The 19,916-nt window shown below is 40.8% G+C and overlaps 1 protein-coding gene across 14 annotated transcripts in view; it reads right to left on the bottom strand.

The window, feature by feature from the left end:
* Positions 1–4,924: 4,924 nt before the first annotated feature.
* The window catches only part of LOC139413114 (muscleblind-like protein 2a), a 68,498-nt gene continuing 53,506 nt past the window's right edge, over positions 4,925–19,916 (bottom strand). For 3 of the 14 annotated variants that reach the window (XM_071160178.1, XM_071160176.1, XM_071160190.1), the window contains 5 exons: positions 19,335–19,388; positions 18,681–18,840; positions 16,653–16,688; positions 15,644–15,738; positions 8,409–9,262 (listed from right to left, as the gene is read on the bottom strand). In XM_071160178.1, coding sequence (XP_071016279.1) covers positions 9,248–9,262; positions 15,644–15,738; positions 16,653–16,688; positions 18,681–18,840; positions 19,335–19,388 — 360 coding nt within the window. In that variant the 3' untranslated portion in view covers positions 8,409–9,247. Of the gene's footprint in view, positions 9,263–15,643; positions 15,739–16,652; positions 16,689–18,680; positions 18,841–19,334; positions 19,389–19,916 lie in introns of all 14 variants that reach the window. The other 11 variants (XM_071160184.1, XM_071160182.1, XM_071160181.1 and 8 more) reach the window with 7 other exon arrangements.

Genomic DNA, 19,916 nt, shown 5'->3' with positions numbered 1-19,916 from the left:
ACCTTGATGCTTGGGGTGGCATTTGGGGTGGCATTTCTTTGGGGGGCTGCACAGCCCTCCATGTGCTCGCCAGAGGTAGCCTGACTGCCATTAGGTACCAAGATGAGATCATCAGACCCCTTGTGAGACCATATGCTGGTGCGGTTGGCCCAGGGTTCCTCCTAATGCAAGACAATGCTAGACCTCATGTGGCTGGAGTGTGTCAGCAGTTCCTGCAAGAGGAAGGCATTGATGCTATGGACTGGCCCGCCCGTTCCCCAGACCTGAATCCAATTGAGCACATCTGGGACATCATGTCTCGCTCCATCCACCAACGCCACGTTGCACCACAGACTGTCCAGGAGTTGGCGGATGCTTTAGTCCAGGTCTGGGAGGAGATCCCTCAGGAGACCATCCGCCACCTCATCAGGAGCATGCCCAGGCGTTGTAGGGAGGTCATACAGGCACGTGGAGGCCACACACACTGCTGAGCCTCATTTTGACTTGTTTTAAGGACATTACATCAAAGTTGGATCAGCCTGTAGTGTGGTTTTCCACTTTAATTTTGAGTGTGACTCCAAATCCAGACCTCCATGGGTTGATAAATTTCATTTCCATTGATCATTTGTGTGTGATTTTGTTGTCAGCACATTCAACTATGTAAAGAAAAAAGTATTTAATAAGAATATTTCATTCATTCAGATCTAGGATGTGATATTTTAGTGTTCCCTTTATTTTTTTGAGCAGTGTATGTTATTTTGTAACAGATACCGAGTTTTTTCATCAAAGAAAAAACAGTGTGCTCATGACGGTTGTTATAGACTGCTTGCAAAGACAAAAGATAAAGATATTGCGATATACCTTGCTCATCAAATGATAGTGGTTCCTACTACAAGCTGCACAGTAATACAAACATGTGTCAGATTACAGTACTGTTCTTACTTGATTATCACAACGTTTTACACCAGTATAATGGATCTATTGTAAAAATTGTGAAAGTGGTTATGCGACCTCTATACCTAGACTAGAATGTTCCCTTGCCTGGAGCTGTGAAACTGGTTATGCGACCTCTATACCTAGACTAGAATGTTCTCTTGCCTGGAACTGTGAGACTAGTCAAATGCAATCTCCATAATTGTTCTAGATAGTTTTCTTGAGGCGAAAGAAACACACCTATTTAGGCTTGAAAAATTGTAAGGAGAGCCGCACACTCTAGGAGCTCAGATGCAATAATTGAATAACCTAATATCCAACTTTCCGACAGACAAGCGGTCTTCATCAGGGTATAATGACAAACACTGCAACGTGACTGGTTTATATCGTGTCAAAGGACACACAGGTGTCTGTAATCATCAGTGTTGCCAACTAATTTTCAGGTTAAGAGGCAGGTTGATTTGTTGCTAAAAGTTGCTAAATGACGTTGTCGTGTCATTGCGTGAGCCAACAATGATTTGCAATTTGCTGATATTGCTGCTGACGTCACTCACAATGCACTTTTGCAGCCAGGCACGTGTGTTGTGACTGAGTGTGTGACAGAGAAAATCATTTGTGTCTTTTAGAGGGAAAATGCGTGCATTTTAGCATTTGGGACTCTTTTCAAAAGTTGCTAAAAGTTCCAAATCCTTTTTTTTTAAGTAGCTAAATTTGTAGCTAGGTGCTCTTTGAAAAAAATGTTGCCAGGGTAGTCTGAAAAGTGGCTAAATCTAGCAACAAAATTGCTAAATTGGCATCACTGGTAATCATGGCCGGGTGTGGCCTGATATCATTGGTTAATTCTTAGATATAAAAATTGTGTGTGTCAAACAAAGCACAAATTAAAAGTACGAATCTCGGAGCATCGTAGCACCATTAGGTACAAAAACTCGACTTATCCAGTTGCGGCCCACTTTTTGGACGCAAACAACTCGATTTCGTCCCTACATTACGTCGGCTTTGAACATGTCACCCTAACAGGGAGAACGGGTGACCTCAACAATTTATTGTTAAAACGAGAGGCTGCCTGGATCTTTAATTTAAAAGACCCTTGCACCCTTCGGTCTCAATTTAGATTTTGATCTGAAGCCATTGTGATTTTGCTATTGTAAATGTTTGTAGGCCTTTGTAGCCAAATTGTATCTATGATCGTATGCTATCCATTCATGTTTTTGGTATGTTATTTTTACATCTGAGAATTAACCAATGATATCAGGCCACACCCGGCCATGATTACAGACCTTGTGTCCTTTGACACGATATAAACTAGTCACCCTGCAGTGTTTGTCATTATACCCTGATGAAGACCACTTGTCTGTCGAAACGTTGGATATTAGGTTATTCAAGTATTGCATCTGAGCTCCTAGACTGTGCGGCTCTCCTTACATTTTTTCTAGATGGTGTTCTTACTTGGAGCAGGTAAGGTGAAATTGTAATGTCAGAACTATACCTATCATGTAGTGAGAAGGCACTGCAAAATGGAAAAAGCAACATTTGTTTTTGTCCATACAATCTACCTCAGCTGCTCAAACAATTCTGTATCCAGAGTATCCACCTACAGTGCCTTGCGAAAGTATTCGGCCCCCTTGAACTTTGCGACCTTTTGCCACATTTCAGGCTTCAAACAAAGATATAAAACTGTATTTTTTTTGTGAAGAATCAACAACAAGTGGGACACAATCATGAAGTGGAACGACATTTATTGGATATTTCAAACTTTTTTAACAAATCAAAAACTGAAAAATTGGGCGTGCAAAATTATTCAGCCCCCTTAAGTTATTAATACTTTGTAGCGCCACCTTTTGCTGCGATTACAGCTGTAAGTTACTTGGGGTATGTCTCTATCAGTTTTGCACATCGAGAGACTGACATTTTTTCCTATTCCTCCTTGCAAAACAGCTCGAGCTCAGTGAGGTTGGATGGAGAGCATTTGTGAACAGCAGTTTTCAGTTCTTTCCACAGATTCTCGATTGGATTCAGGTCTGGACTTTGACTTGGCCATTCTAACACCTGGATATGTTTATTTTTGAACCATTCCATTGTAGATTTTGCTTTGTTTTGGATCATTGTCTTGTTGGAAGACAAATCTCCGTCCCAGTCTCAGGTCTTTTGCAGACTCCATCAGGTTTTCTTCCAGAATGGTCCTGTATTTGGCTCCATCCATCTTCCCATCAATTTTAACCATCTTCCCTGTCCCTGCTGAAGAAAAGCAGGCCCAAACCATGATGCTGCCACCACCATGTTTGACAGTGGAGATGGTGTGTTCAGGGTGATGAGCTGTGTTGCTTTTACGCCAAACATAACGTTTTGCATTGTTGCAATTGTTGCATCTGACCAGAGCACCTTCTTCCACATGTTTGGTGTGTCTCCCAGGTGGCTTGTGGTAAACTTTAAACGACACTTTTTATGGATATCTTTAAGAAATGGCTTTCTTCTTGCCACTCTTCCATAAAGGCCAGATTTGTGCAATATACGACTGATTGCTGTCCTATGGACAGAGTCTCCCACCTCAGCTGTAGATCTCTGCAGTTCATCCAGAGTGATCATGGGCCTCTTGGCTGCATCTCTGATCAGTCTTCTCCTTGTATGAGCTGAAAGTTTAGAGGGACGGCCAGGTCTTGGTAGATTTGCAGTGGTCTGATACTCCTTCCATTTCAATATTATCGCTTGCACAGTGCTCCTTGGGATGTTTAAAGCTTGGGAAATATTTTTGTATCCAAATCCGGCTTTAAACTTCTTCACAACAGTATCTCGGACCTGCCTGGTGTGTTCCTTGTTCTTCATGATGCTCTCTGCGCTTTTAACGGACCTCTGAGACTATCACAGTGCAGGTGCATTTATACGGAGACTTGATTACACACAGGTGGATTGTATTTATCATCATTAGTCATTTAGGTCAACATTGGATTATTCAGAGATCCTCGCTGAACTTCTGGAGAGAGCTTGCTGCACTGAAAGTAAAGGGGCTGAATAATTTTGCACGCCCAATTTTTCAGTTTTTGATTTGTTAAAAAAAGTTTGAAATATCCAATAAATGTCATTCCACTTCATGATTGTGTCCCACTTGTTGTTGATTATTCACAAAAAAATACAGTTTTATATCTTTATGTTTGAAGCCTGAAATGTGGCAAAAGGTCGCAAAGTTCAAGGGGGCCGAATACTTTCGCAAGGCACTGTAAGCGTCATAGCATGAGCTTTTTTCCCCCACCTCCTAAAGCTTCAAAACACACTAGCAAAGCGTTGTATTCCCCACCAACAGACCCAAACTACCAATGCCCATACACACCTCCATGTTGGATCCTCCACCGTTCTTGAACCATTTATGCTACAAACCCTAAATCAACGTTGACATGCAGACGGACAGCCATTCATTTCAATGGCGGAAGAACTGCCACAGAACTGTCAGAATGTTCAAACTAAAGCTATTAACACAAAATCAACTTCCAAATGTACAGACTGACCCAATGGACTGAGAAAATATTTTTGAAAGCATGTATACTTTTTGTACTACAAAAACATAATTACAAATCATTTGTAGACTGCAAATTGACTGCAAGAAACCCAAACAGATATAATATTTGACGAAAACAGTCATTTCAAACCTTATATGTGTGGGGATACTTTGGAACAGATTTCCAAATTGTAAATCACTTGGAGCTGATTTGTGTCATTTTTATAGTCTTATGTCCAACAATAAAACATAAAAAAATAAATAAAATGTTTTACTTAGAAAACGTTGGGCCACATAATATCAGCTGCGGGCCAAATTCGGCCCATGGACCGCCAGTTGGGGAACCCTGTTGTAGCATGTCTGTCATTCACCACATCCATAAGAGCATTATTCATTTTTACATTTTGTCCATTAGCATACATATTTCCAGAGCGACATACAGTCTGGGCATTCAACTAAGGTAAGTAAGACAAGCGCATATCGCAGTCATTATTCACATAAATAAGGTCATTTCAACAAACATCCTTTCCATTTTTTCTTTATTTCAATAGATTTTACACTATCTTGCTGGAACCAAAACATTTGACTATAGTAACATAAAATAGCACAAACTATACGCACAAAGAAAACTGAAAAATGGTTACATGAAAACTAAAAATCCAATGAGGGTCTTTTACTCTCTATATATATATTTTTGCAAAGTAGATGGGATACTGCATTTCTGATGGCAAAGCAGTCAATTCATTACCTGGGTAATATTCAATAGTGCACACTGTAGCGAAACGTTTTGCAATGTTAAACGAAAACAAGCGTTTCTTATTGGACAAGTTCAGTTAGTCCCTTCTGTTTCGGCACGTTTGCTTCCTAATGAATACAACCCTAGCGGCATTCCTTTTAGGGACCATTCAGCATCGCATGTTGGCCACAGCCCTCATCATCAAGCTCTCTACAAGGACATAATAAGGCCCTGTTCCAATACTTGAACAAATGCATCGTTCCTTCCTCCTTCCTTCCTTGAAGAAATACCTAATCTGACATGGCCGGATTGGGGAAAGCTATGTGATAGAACTGTTGCTTACACCTACCAAATAATGTTAGATCCGAAAGTAAGTAAGGAAGGGTATGTTAAAGTATTCGAACGGGGCTTAGAACACAAGACAGCTTTCTGTACAGCAGTCAATCCTTTTGGCCTCACCTTTAAAAAAAATGCAAAAAAGTAAAAACTTCAAACAATTTAATTTATGTATATAAATAAAAAAAGTTTTAAGTTTACATTTTAGCATTATATATATATATAAACAAAAAAGTCTGTTCAGCAGAGACCAGTTTACAGCCTTTAAAAGTTTATTTTTAACAGCGCTGGAACATAAAACCTTAAGCACGATGGACTAACGACAAGGCAAAGTGTTTGGATAAGCTGTGTCTGCTCAGCTGACCCAAGTGCTTATATATTTAACTCTTATCATCAGTCAGTCAATGTCAACACATTTAATTTAAATAAATTACATTTCTCAGCACAATTCCATTCTCTTGGGCACAACCATGACCCCATTTGAGGACAACTTGAATTTTTGTCTCATGTGCAGACTATTTTTTGTGTTTTTCGGTATAACTAGAAACATTCAGTACGTTATCGTTTATTAATAAAAACTTTTTTTTTTTTTTCATGCAAGATGTTCAAAGGTTATTTCTGTGATACGAACTGGTAGTGACTATTATACAGAATTACTGTATTACTGGTGTATAGTAACTTTGCCATACCTAATGAAATGTTCCATCAGTAATAATGAAATGTTTTATTTTACCAGAAGAAGTGCAATCCTTAACTGATGATAAACAATTTAAACTACATTCATAAATATTTTCCCATTGGTGTGCATGAAACCAGTGGTCCTTTCTCAGGGGAAAAGTTGTACATCTTAACTATTCAATTAATAGATAATTTGTTATAATTTCATCCTAAATATCATTGGTAACTTTGTCTATTACATCTTAAGTGTTAAAGTTACACCTTTATAGAGGCTGCTAAGGAAAATTGTCATAATCACGACAAATAAGAAATGTTGAAATCTGCTTTACAATCTAGTGATGTGTGCAGTGTTCTAGAAAAAAAGTAAACTTAACGATTAGATAATTTACAAAAATACAGAACTTTAGTAATCGCAACTTTATGTTGCCACAGCAACAACTTAATATTGTTATGAAATACTAGAGTGAAAAGTACATATTTTTAAAATTATTTTTTGGGTAAAATGTCACATATACAATTAACATTCTTTTTTTCTTTTCTATTTTTTTTGTTGAACAATATAAGCAATTCTAAAGCTTTGCTCATTACTGTAATGCGATGAACTGTGTCGATGACAAGGCCAGGGAGATCCAGTAGCATTCTATTGGTGGCTTTTTAAGACTCCACCCCCTTGCTCCTGATCTGCATCTCATTGGCTGACTAAAGAGACCAGACCCTGTTGGGACGCACAGCTCAATAAATTACATTCATTTCAAAATAGAATAGGTTACATCATTCTGACTCATTTGACAAAACAATCAAATACGATAAATTACCAAAAAAGATCTTCGATCACCTTCCACACCAAAAATTACATTAAAACTGTAACTTTTTAGAAGAAAATCTCAGTGAACAAAAAGAAAGAAAAAAATCATTCTAAGACCAGTGCCATATTATTTTTTAACCAAAGGTGTCTCGTTGTGGATTGTCTGTGTTGATCAAGCGCCATGAAATTATGTCATGATTCTGATCTTTTTTGTTGAACACACATACAAGGTAAATAATTGGTTGTGTGGGATCAAGAAATGTGATTTAGAGTCTAAATACATACATCTCATAAAACATATTAGGTAATAACGTGGAGGTTGGTTTAAAACGATGCTAGTACACTATCAACTATATCATGGCATAAAATAACGGATTGTTCTGGTGACACACATACCTTGATGCTTAACATCATAAAACATAAACGTGAATACATTGCTGCTACAACCATGAATATAAACTCTCAAAAGTATGAGACACGTTACATACATTACACACACATCACAATTTCCTGTATTCTCAATCACTTTTTCCAATGTAAACTACTAAAAACCTATGGTAAGAACAAAATATTACATCATGAAATATTTATCAAACATTCTACCAAGCTATCTTGGTTAGTTTATATACTTTCTTTTCAGAAAGTTACTTTTTGTCGTGTTAAATATATGTTTACAATAACACTAGGGTACTGCTTTAACAATGGCATCTGCATGAAAAATGAATAGTCTTTTCTCTAAATAGGTCAACATACTTTTGGGAACTTTGCTTGAACCATCCTTTTGTATATTCCTATTTTTTCTTTGACAAAGTATGTTTCTCCAGATGCTTGCTGTTTTAAAGTTAAAGGATTTTTAGGCACTTCTACAGTTTTTCTCAAATAGAAACAGGATTCTCGGCGATAGCAGGGTGACGACTGACAGTCACAGATAGCCCTCCAGTCAAAAACTTCAAGTCATCTCACGACGATGACTAGCATCTTCGAATGCACCTTTTTTTTTACTCTCTTTTTTTTTGGAGTCGTAGCACTTGTTTCACCCCTAGCCGATCTCACCCTTATCCCTCCTTCTAGCCCCACCCCTAACTCCCCCAAAGGCCTTGTCCTTGTGGTCTTGACTTTGGGGCCGCTGGTGGACTTACTCTGCCTGTTCCAGTCTGCTGGCAGATGTCTATGGCTTGGCCCATCAGGCTGAGGCTCCCTCCCGCAACATGCTCTCAGCCACCCGCAAGCTTTCGTTAAGCCCTTGGCACACAAACCGGAGCCATATAGGCTAGTAGCACTCCCTGATGCCAGTATAACTCTCCCCAACACGGACCCCTCTGAGGCTCCCACCCAACCAACCACATACACACAAATACACCCACAAGCCAATGTCAGCACCCATCCAAAAGTTAAAACTGAAAATTTAACAAAATGAGAAGAAATTGAAATTCTAGGTTATTTCCCCCCCCCCCCCCCCCCCAGGATGTGCACAAAAACGAGGCCCGACTGCACGTTTTGGCCACGAAGCTGTTCCACGTCTGTTCCCTTGCAGATCGACTCCGATCGCTTCTGTCCGTCAAATCGGTCAGTCGCGATGACTTTCGTTTGGCAAGCCGTTGGTTTTCCAGAGATTAAATGTTGGCAAGTGGTTCATATGGAGCGCATACCACACCGTTTTAAAGGGGTGGTGGTGATGGAGGGTGGGGGAGCACGTTCAAATCATTGTTAAGAGGACAGTCATTGAGTAAACATAAGCCTATAGTCTGCCCTAACATTTGTCTTTAAAAAAATAATTAAAACAAACAAAAAGTTAAACAATCCCTTCTAGCTTGGTCTGGAGCGCCAGTTGCAACCATGGGCTTCTCTGTGACTCTCCTGTTTAAAACAATGAAGCACTTTTGACAATAAGCACTAGTTCTCTTATAGTGCAAATAAGGTGTTTTCAAAGGGTGAACATTTGTGCAGATCGAGGTTTCGTTTTGAAAACAAAATATAAAGGACCCATATTACTTTAACAGAGAAAACAATAGTTAAAATGAACTCGTCACCATCTCTCCACTAAGTGTTTGTAGTTCAGTACATATAATTTTTTTGTCATAATTTTCATGGCAATAGTTTCCTAGCAATACATTTACATCTTTTTGTTGTGTGTATCATCTTACACCAGCACTCAAGTCTTATGGTTAATTGGTAGTATTACACTCTTAGCATGCAGGTTGCTGTAGTGGGAGGGGAAGGTAGTATGTACAGAAGGGCTGTTTTGGGCTTTGTAGTGCAGCTTCTTGACACTCCATTTCTTTCCTGACAGTTACTTCAGGATAATCTGCGGGAGAAGTGAAGAAAAAGAAAAATGGAAAACAAAAACGTCAGTTCATTGTCTATACGTTTTTCAAATGATTGGCTCCATCTCGTTTAATCTTTCCGTGATTCCTCACATCTGATCCCCTCGCCTTCTTCTCAACCATATTGGAGGAGAAGATCCAAGTTCCCTCTGACCTTCTCCAATGCCTTTTGAGAAGGAGGTGAGAAGAGAGGATGCAAGGAATCCAGGAAAAGATTGCACAAGAGCCAGATTGTCGTTGTAGGGTGGCTAAAAAGCTAATCCCTAACATACACTAGATGACAAAGTATGTGGACACCTGCTAGTCAAACATCTCATTCCAAAAACATGGGCATTAATATGGAGTTGGTCCCTCCCTTTGACGTCAGGTCTGCGTGCAGGCCAGTCAAGTTCTTCCACACCGATCGACAAACCATTTCTGTATGGACCTCACTTTGTGCACGGGGCATTGTCATGCTGAAACAGGACAGAGCCTTCCCCAAACTGTCACCACAAAGTTGGAAGCACAGAATCGTCTAGAATGTCATTGTATGTTGTAGCGTTAAGCTCTCCCTTCACTGGAACTAAGGGGCCTAGCCTGAACCATGAAAAACAGACCCAGACCATTATTCCTCCTCCACCAAACTTTACAGTTGGCACTATGCATTAGGAAGGTAGCATTCTCCAGGCATGCACCAAACCCAGATTCCTCCGTCAGACTGCCAGATGGTGAAGCGTGATTCATTACTCGAGAGAAAGCGTTTCCTCTTCTCCACAGTCCAATGGCGGCGAGCGTTACACCACTCCAGCTGACACTTCGCATTGTGCATGGTGATCTTAGGCATGTGTGCGGCTGCTCGGCCATGGAAACCCATTTCATGAAGCTCCAGACTAACAGTTCTTGTGCTGACATTGCTTCCAGAGGCAGTTTGGAACTTGGTAGTGACGGTTGCAACCGAGGAGAGACGATTTTTACAAGCTACACGCTTGAGCACTCGGCAATGCCGTTCTGTGAGCATGTGAAGCCAACCACCTCACAGCTGAGCCGTTGTTGCTCCAAGACGTTCCACTTCACAATAACAGCACTTACAGTTGATCGGGGCAACTCTAGCAGGGCAGAAATTTGACAAACTGACTTGTTGGAAAGGTGGCATCCTATGAAAGTCACTGAGCTTTTCAGTAAGGCCATTCTAATTCCAATGTTTGTCTATGGAGATTACATTGCTATGTGCTCGATGTTATACACTTGTCAGCAACGGGTGTGGCGGAAGTAGCCAAATCCACAAATTTGAAGGGGTGTGCACATACTTTTGTATATATAGTGTATGTGTATGCAATGTCAATCCTGCAAGCTCATAATAAGTAATTTTAATGACGCGAGTGGAGTCGTTTGACTTATGAGCAAAAAAATAAATAAAACAAAACAAAAAGCTGAATGTTATATTGATGTTGTGTGAGGTCCCGTTGGCTCCTAGTCGCTTACCGCTGGTTACCCAGACAGAGGCCCTATCCAAGCCCCTTGCCTCTACCCCCCTAGGCACTTCCGTAGATCCAAGAATACTAGATGCGTGTAAGTAACATCAGAGAAAAAGGTTGAGCTACAACCTATCCAATTCTTAAAAATATACAAAATAGATCCACTGTTTAGGTGGTAGGGTCTAGGGGTCGTTTTTGGACAGGACCACAGAGAGCAAATTATTGGCTTATCATGGCGGTGAAAGGCCTCAGTTAGAAAGCAGACAGACAGTAGATGAGCTGGCGGATGCATAGAGGACCACCATGATGCGCTGTACCAGCTACGGCATTGAAATAACGGCGTTTCCCTTTTAGTCATGATGGACAGAAAAAAAGGAAATGACAGGTCAGGGGTGGATGCCTGGCCCACCATAAAAGAAAAGCTAACACCAGATGATGTTGTGTGTGACACTTGATTGTTTTTTGTGCCTATGATGGCACAGAACTCCTTATTGCAGACAGCAGCCCCAAAGGGGATATTGTACAATCGTCCTGCAAATATGTGAACCAATGTCTACGCTAATTACTTTTTATAACCAATGTGACAAAACCCACAACTGTATCTTGGTGTATTTCCCAATTCAGCCAGAACTGTATCTTGGTGTATTTCCCAATTCAGCCAGAAGAGGGAGCCCCCACATCCGTGTCAGGGTAGTGAGATGTTTGACCTGCAGGTACTTATGATCAAGACTACTGTCTGTGGGGCTGATGCCAATTAGTCGACATGTCGATTGTTTGGTAGTTAGGCTGTTGGTCGACCCAGATTGTTTTAGTCGAGCAGTAACAAATTATATATATACACACACACACACATTTGTGCCCCCTCTGAACTATTCCATTGTGGAGGCCTAGACTTTAAAACAATATATGCTTGATCCGAAAATGTGGTCGAAGGCTTCATATGAAGCCTGTGACGCAACTGCGGAGCCTCCAGATGCATCCAGAGGCCAAACTGGATCGCAATGCGCCTCCCAAATGTTGTAACAATGCGGGAGGGCTCTGCATAGCTCCGCATTGACATGATTGGTTGACGGTAGGTGGGGGCGGTACATCCTGCAGAAAACAAAACTCACTTCCTTGACAATAGCTCTGCACTGCTCCGTGAAGCGCAAGAAGTATGAATGCCCTGACTTCTGCTGAGGCTGTATCCACGTAAATGCTGCATGGCCAAGGCCAATGCAGATGTCGGTTTGACAATGCGCCCAGATGCACAATGCACTTCTCTCTCCAGAATGTGCACTCTCCCGCCAATTTGTGCACATTCATTATTTCATAACTTGATTGTGTGAATTGTTTGCATTTGATTATTAGTGTATAACAATTCTCCATTACATACAGTACCAGTCAAAAAGTTTGGACACACCTACTAATTCAAGGGCTTTTCTTTTATTTCTACATCATGTAGTAACCAAAAAAAAGTGTTTAACAAATCAAAATTCATTTTATATTTGAGATTCTTCAAAGTAGCCACCCTTTGCTTTGATTACAGCTTTGCACGCTCTTGGCATTCTCTCAACCAGGTTCATGAGGTAGTCACCTGTAATGCATTTCAATTAACAGGTGTACCTTGTTAAGTCAATTTGTGGAATGTCTTTCCTTCTTAATGTTTGAGCCAATCAGTTGTTTTGTGACAAGGTAGGGGTGGTATACAGAAGATATCCCTATTTGGTAAAAGACCAAGTCCATACTTTGGCAAAAATAGCTCAAATAAGCAAAGAGAAACAACAGTCCATCATAGCGCTTGAAGGTCAGTCAATCCTTTTCAACAGGACAATGACCCAACACACCTCCAGGCTGTGTGATGGAGTGCTGCATCAGATGACCTGACCTCCACAACCACCCGACCTCAACCCAATTGAGCTGGTTTAAGATGAGTTGGCCCGCAGAGTGGAGGAAAAGCAGTCAACAAGTGCTCAGTATATGTGGGAACTCCTTCAAGACTGTTGGAAAAGCTTTCCAGGTGAAGCTGGTTGAGAAAATGGCAAGAGTGTGCAAAGCTTTGATATGTTTAACACTTTTTTTCACTTTCATATGTGTTATTTATATAGTTTTGATAACTTCACTATTATTCGACAATATAGAAAATAGTACAAATAAAGAAAAGCCCTTGCATGAGTAGGTGTGTCCAAACTTTTGACTGGTACTGTATATCACCAGTAGTACATTTACCGTTAATTCCTATAATTTCTTATCTACAAAGTTTGTTACTTTGGTTATGGTAATTTCTGTTAATGCATTCAATATCATTATTCCAGTCTTTCCGTTTTCATTGTCAGAGTGGACACATTGTTTGCAGAGTGCACAACCTATGCTACACTTGTAAGAAACAAGTTTTGGTTTATTTGATTCCATTTACCAGTTTTTTTTCTCCAATTGAATTATTGTCTTTTGTTTGGACCGCTCCTGTGACAGAGACAGATGCACTCCGCTCAGATCTACACAAGTGCATTGGGGCTAGGGGATGATTTGGGATTCAGGTTAGTCCCCCATATGGAACACTTTTCCCAGAATAGTGCACTACATCACTGATCAGGGCCCAAACGACTTTATGTGCACTGTAGGGAATAGGGTGCCATTTGGAATGCCCTATGGAGAGGCTACAAAATGGCGACGGGTGTGTGCTTCTAAGGTAATCATTAAAAATCCTTAAGGGCAAAGTCATATTTCTCCCTGGTCATGGTCCAAAAACAGAACAATATCAAGGAAATTGCTAGTCATGAATGATAAATAGCAAGTGAGGCTGCTTATTGAGTTTTGAGCAAAAGGGTGGAGAGACCTATCCGTAATAGTAGACCTACAATAATAAAACATCATAGGCAGCAATAATAAGTCATGTGCCAGTAATAATATTAGCGTGGTTGGTCATACAGACTAGATGCTGGGAGGAGAATCAGTATAGAGAGAATATTTTTTAGAATATCAATTGAAATTCAGTGCCTTCAGAAAGTATTTACACCCCTGGACTTTTTCCACATTTTGTGATCACAACCTAAATTTAAAATGTATTAAATTGCAATTTTTGGTCACTGGCCTACACACAGTACACTATAATGTCAATGTGGAAGTGTTTTTCTGTATTTTTTTAAATAAAAAATTAAACGCTGAAATGTCTTGAGTCAGTAAGTATTCAACCCCTTTGTTATGGCATGCCTAAATAAGTTCAGGAGTAAAACATGTGCCTAACAAGTCACATAATAAGTTGCACTCTGTGTGCAATAAGTGTTTAACATTATTTTTTTAATGACTTCCTTCAGTCCTTGAGTGGCCTGCCAAAGCCCAGACTTGAAGATTGCTGTTCAATGTCACTCCCCAACTAACTTTAGAGACCTTGAAAAAAATCTGCACGGAAGAATGGGAGAAAACCCCAAAATCCAGATGTGCAAGATGGGTACATACCCAAGATGACTCAAAGCTGTAATCGCCGCCAAAGGTGCTTCTACAAAGTACTGACGCAGGGGTGTGAATACTTATGTAAAGGAGATATCGGTATTACATTTTTAAAAAGCAAAAAACAAATATAAAAAACATTTTCATCTATTTTGAATTCAGGAATAAGTCAAGGGGTATAAAAACTTTCTGAAGGCAATATTTGATGTGTAAGAGTACATTTTCTGGTTCATCTTTTGACAAAATAAAGCCTGGGATTGAATGTATAATGATGTGAAACCAACAGAAAACAAACCATCACTTTCTACACTGAGAATATCTCAATATAAACCAATTTGAGAGAACAGTGTGAAATGATGAAGATTCACCGGCAACCGGAAGTCTTGATGATCATGGATTGACGTCATCCGTCCAATACATTTCTGGGAAAGCTCACTGACCACTGAGATGTAAATCAAATCTCATCAAGCCTGTAACGTGGCCACCGCTCAAGGCCTTGCTAAGTGGGGTTAATGGGAGATTGTTTGCTGCGGGCACTCCACCTGGCAGTGCCCTGTAATTGTCAGGTTTAAACAGGGTTGTGTGTGTGTGTGTGTGTGTGCGTCACCCGACTTACGCACCCAACTGCAACTTCCCGGCCCCTGCTGACACAGAGCCATGCGTCTAGCTAGTAACTGTGCTTATCTGGAGCCATTTTAGGCCGGAGACATCGTCCTGTCTCCTGCAACACTAATATATAGCAGAGATGGCCACCCTGGATCGACAGTTTCCTCAAGGCTTTCGTCCTCACCCATCGCCGAAGAGGGAGTCAACATGGTGGAGCCAACATGGTGGATGGAGATGGAGTGGCTAAGCTTTTTTTAGGTGGAAAAAAAAGTGTATGTGCGTGCGTGTGTCACGAAACATACAGGTGATGTTTCTAACGCAGGTGAAGAGGGAAACTTGAAAAACAACATCCATGCAAAACAAAAACTAGGATCTAATGCAACACAAGACAACTATTATTTGCAAATGTGAGAGCTCTGAATAAGTGCTTCACTGGGTCATTGTGTGACACGGCCAATAAATTATTAAACATATACTTGTACAAAACGTACAGCAGTCCTCTGAAATAAAAGCCAACACATTCTGACACCTGTGGCAGACATTGAAATATACCACAGTAGCAGACTAGACTAGAGTATAAATGAGTTTCCCTGTTGGGACAATAAAGTTTGAATTTAATTGAAGGATGTTGAGGTTGGGCTCAGCCATAGAGTTGGATAGAGGGCACACTTGTCCCAAAACCTGTTTTAACATAGGCAGCGCCATTGAGGGCTTTCCCCATTTTGAAGTAGTCAACTCTTCTGCAGTCATAGAAGTAAAATAAGAAATTGACTACTTGAATTGAAATGATAGTAGATCAGCTCTATGGACTACAGTTGTCAAGCACTTATTTAGAGCTCTGGGACTGTATGAAAGAAAGCTTTAAACTGAGCAAACCTGATTGGCTGGCGCTGCTGCTGCGTAGGGGACACTTGTGGCAGGAGTTGTTGTTGCAGAGATAGTAGCAGGCGCAGCACTGTACATCATGGGTACTTTTTCAGGAAGGGGGGACCATGGAAGCAATGAACAGGTTGGCAGTGGAGGCAGTGTGGTAACCATGGCAACGTGTGTTGATTGTTTGGTTGTTGTTTTTGGACATGACGCATATTACAGAGAGGGGCGAGCCATCGTTAGGTTAGCCCAGCGGAAGGCGTGCACATCACAATGCAAAAGCGAGAGAAAGCATGGGAGAAAAAAAAAAGAAGAGAAAAACCTGAATTACAATCAAGGAAATTTGTCCCGACAATTAGTTGTTCCCAGAGGACTGAGTGAGATATGATGAGTGATATTATAAGATTGAGATTAACTAGAAAACAATTAGAGCCCCATCAAGATCGAGAGCTTTACTACCAATTGTGTTCACCCTCTTTCTATTTTTCTCTGGGATCAACACAGCACAGTAAACAATACAATATCTACTTTTCAACAAACAATTCATTTGGAATGCATTTTTCTTCATATATACTAATAATGTTAAGAATAACACTTTGCATTTCATAATTAGGGTTTAAGACAGTAAGTAGCTAAGTAACAATCATCTCTTACCGGGGAGCTCAAATTGCCATGTAGGACTTTGCAGCACTTTGTGGCGCTTTTCAGTAAAAACAATCAATCATGCACTCTAGCCCAATGTTCTACAACCGTGCCACTCACTGTGTCACAACATCCACGAACTTTGTGTCACCTGTAAGCGCTTACATCTCCCGGCCTGTTCCCGCTCTCCCCCCAATTTAAATAGGCTCCATGGTGAAGTTTCCCCTAGGTACAGATCTAGGATCAGCTTCTCCTCCCCCAATCCTAACCATAAACATTAGTGGGGACCCAAGATCAAAGTCTAGGGGCAAATTCACCCTAAACCTTTAAATGAATATGTGAGAGAATGAAAAGGGGAAAGGAAGGAACCTACCAAGGCTGCTAGCAGGAGTCATGCACAAGACTGACCCTGTGTGATCATGCAGTGGAAAAGAGTGAACAGAGGGTTAATAAGGGAAGGAGAAAAACATGTTAGAGAAGAAAGACAGAGATTTTGGTGGTAGCCTGGTCCCAAATCGGTTTGTACGGTATGGCATGCCATTGACCATAGGAGCCGGCAAGAGAGCACAAGCAGATCTGGGACCAGGCTGGAGATTTTGGTAGTTGCTATATAAACAACATGCATTTGAACAAATTTCACAAGCCTGCAATTGGTATAACCGGACTGTGCAGTTTGACTACATTTGTAGTCTTATGCCATACTTTATGCTACACATCCAGGCTGTATCACATCCGGCCGTGATTGGGCGGCGCACAATTGGCCCAGCGTCGTACGGGTTTGGCCGTCATTTAATTATGAATTTGTTCTTAAATGACTTGCCTAGTTAAATAAAGGTTACATTTTAAAAAAATCACGTCTGGTCTGCAAATAAATCATGAAAAAATATGTTCTGGAGGGGGTGGGAAGGTAAGGTCACACATACTACAAATGAAACTTTTTCAGTGTCAGAGGTTAATTAGCCTCAGATAGCAGATGTGTGTGCCATCTTGCCAACTCCTATGGTCTCTGTCACAGCAGACACATGGCGTGACAATGGCAATAGGAGCTGGCAAGACAGCACACACATTTCTGGGATCAGGCTAGGGAAGGTTAAGGGCTGGATGCTTGGACCATGCAGTGAGAACGAATCAGACCTGAGTTCAAATAGTAAGTCTTCTTTCAAATGACTTTATGCGTTGGATCTGGAGTGCCAGATGGGCAGGGTTTGCACTTTTGGTTCAATAAAGCACAGCTAGAGTTTTCATAGAGAAACCGATATTAATTGAACTCATGTGTGGTGTGTACACAGCATTCTGAACAAGCTTCCTACACTGGGAAAGGAGAGGAAGGGTGTAAAGGCCATGGAGGATAAAAACACTAACCATATCTACATGTACATACTACCCCAATCAGCCTGACTAACCGGTGTCTGTATATAGCCTCGCTACTGTTTTTCACTTTCTTTTTACTGTTGTTTTTATTTCTTTACTCACCTATTCACCTAATACCTTTTTTTGCACTATTGGTTCGAGCCTGTAAGTAAGCATTTCACTGTAAGGTGTGTTGTATTCGGCACACGTGACAAATACACTTTGATTTGGACACTAAAGAAAGGAGTAGTTAGGGAGGGATAGAGGGTTAGGGAAGGTAGTCTCATCCACAAGAGGCTTAGGATTTTGGCAATGAATACCTTTATCTACTTCTCCAGAGTCAGATGAACTCGTGGATACCATGTGTATGACTCTGCGTCCAGTATGAAGGAAGATAGGAGGTAGTTTTGAGAGCCAATTGCAACTGGCATTAGCGCAAGCTTAGTGCAAAGACTGGAAGTCTGCCGTTTTATAAGTAGGCCTTAAAATGCCTAGTGTACTTAATATAATCATACAGCAATGTATCCCATCATCAGCCACAAAATAGTTTTACCGCTGTGATCAAAGGATATCCATGCCTTTACCTTGTCCTGGCACCTGGCTGCAATTACACATTTATATGAGACGCGAGCATACCGTGGCTGCATTCCGAATGGCATCCTATCCCCTATATAGTGCACTGCATTATTTTGAACAGGGCCCATAGCAACTTGATTTCCACTTGAGGAAAAGCGCTTGATCACTCTGTTGGTTTAAAGAGAGACTGGCCTCAAACTTTTGGAGGAAATATGGGGAATATCTTATTTCCTCACAAGCTCACCTGGTGAAACCTTTTAAGGGTTATATACTTGAACTTTGCCCTTTGATGCTTTTATGGGGAAAAGGAAAGTTGGGGAAGCTCTATCCAGTGCTACATGGGTGTGTATCTGTGTACAAGAGTGTGTACAAACGTGTGTGTGTGTACATAAATTGTGTATAGGTCTGTGTGCCTACATACTAATGTGTGTGTCTGTGTGCATGAACATGTGTTGCGGGTGGGTGTACCCCCTACCTGTGGGAAAGCCACAGAAAGCCGTCTGCTGCTGCAGCTGTGCGTTGGCCAAGGCCTGCTGGTAGTGCAACATACTGGGGTGAAAGAGCGAGCTGGCCCCGTTGCTCTTCTCAAGCGCTGGTCTCTTTGGTAGGGGCTGCAGGCAGCCGTGGGGGAACGCCTGTACGGGAGGGACGAGGAGACGTTAGATACAACGAGGCGGAGGCCTCAAAAATGACTACATTCACATGACTATTCTCTATACTATAACACGAGAAATCACCCTGCTGCTCGGGGTCTTTTGTGGCGACTAGCTACAAAACAGCACAAAGTTACGACAGAGAAGTCACAATGGCAACTTAGGTTTAAATAACCACATGGGAACAATGAAGGAACTACACACGATATCTAGCAAGGCAATTATAAAACAATGATTTACAGTACAGTAACAAACAAATTGATACTTGGGAATTAACATTCTCATTGTTGTTATACGATCAATCATGGTAAAGCATACTAAAAGAATAACTACACAAATCATATTGGTGGATATTAATTGCATAATACAAATACTTGGGCATTTAAAACAGCAAAAAGCCAAATTAAAATTATTGTGAGTTGCTACAGTACATTAAAGAAGCTACATGCAAAGCAAAAGGTGAAAGGTCAAAGTACCAGTTCTACAGTTGCCTCGAGGGGTCGCTTCATTGCTTTGGCAGTCGACTGAGTCTTTAAATAGCAGGCAGCGAGCACATGATGGCAGTGGGCCAATGGGAGTCAAGCGTATTAACATACAGGTAACAGCAAGCAGAGGTGCGTCATGGGGGACAGCATTGCATTGTGGATAGGTGAGAAGGAAAAACAAAACAAAATAATCTGAATGCAGTATACCACGTACAAAACAATAGGCATGCACATAAACAAAAAATTGTTTGTTTGTTTAAAGAAACGTATCGCTAAAGTTCTGAATTAGTACGAAAGCAAAAAAAGCATCTACTATACCGTTGGTTAAAAAGTTTAAGAAATACAGAGATTTACAAATGTACTTATGAAGTAAACAAATTATTTGGATAGCAGTTATTAGTTCTGTAAAGCTAGCTACTTCTTTACAAGTAAATCAGCTATCTAATCAATCAATGTATCAAAATATCTTGGGGGGTATTATTGATATAAACACAATCGACATTCAGTTGGGCCAAATCCTAACTTGAGATCTGTGCGCATAAGTCAATATTTTTCACAAACCTCCCTTTGACA

This window comes from Oncorhynchus clarkii, chromosome 7 (genome assembly GCF_045791955.1).
Source record: "Oncorhynchus clarkii lewisi isolate Uvic-CL-2024 chromosome 7, UVic_Ocla_1.0, whole genome shotgun sequence".
NCBI classification, from domain to species: domain Eukaryota; kingdom Metazoa; phylum Chordata; class Actinopteri; order Salmoniformes; family Salmonidae; genus Oncorhynchus; species Oncorhynchus clarkii.
This window is presented reverse-complemented; position numbering and strand designations above follow the sequence as displayed.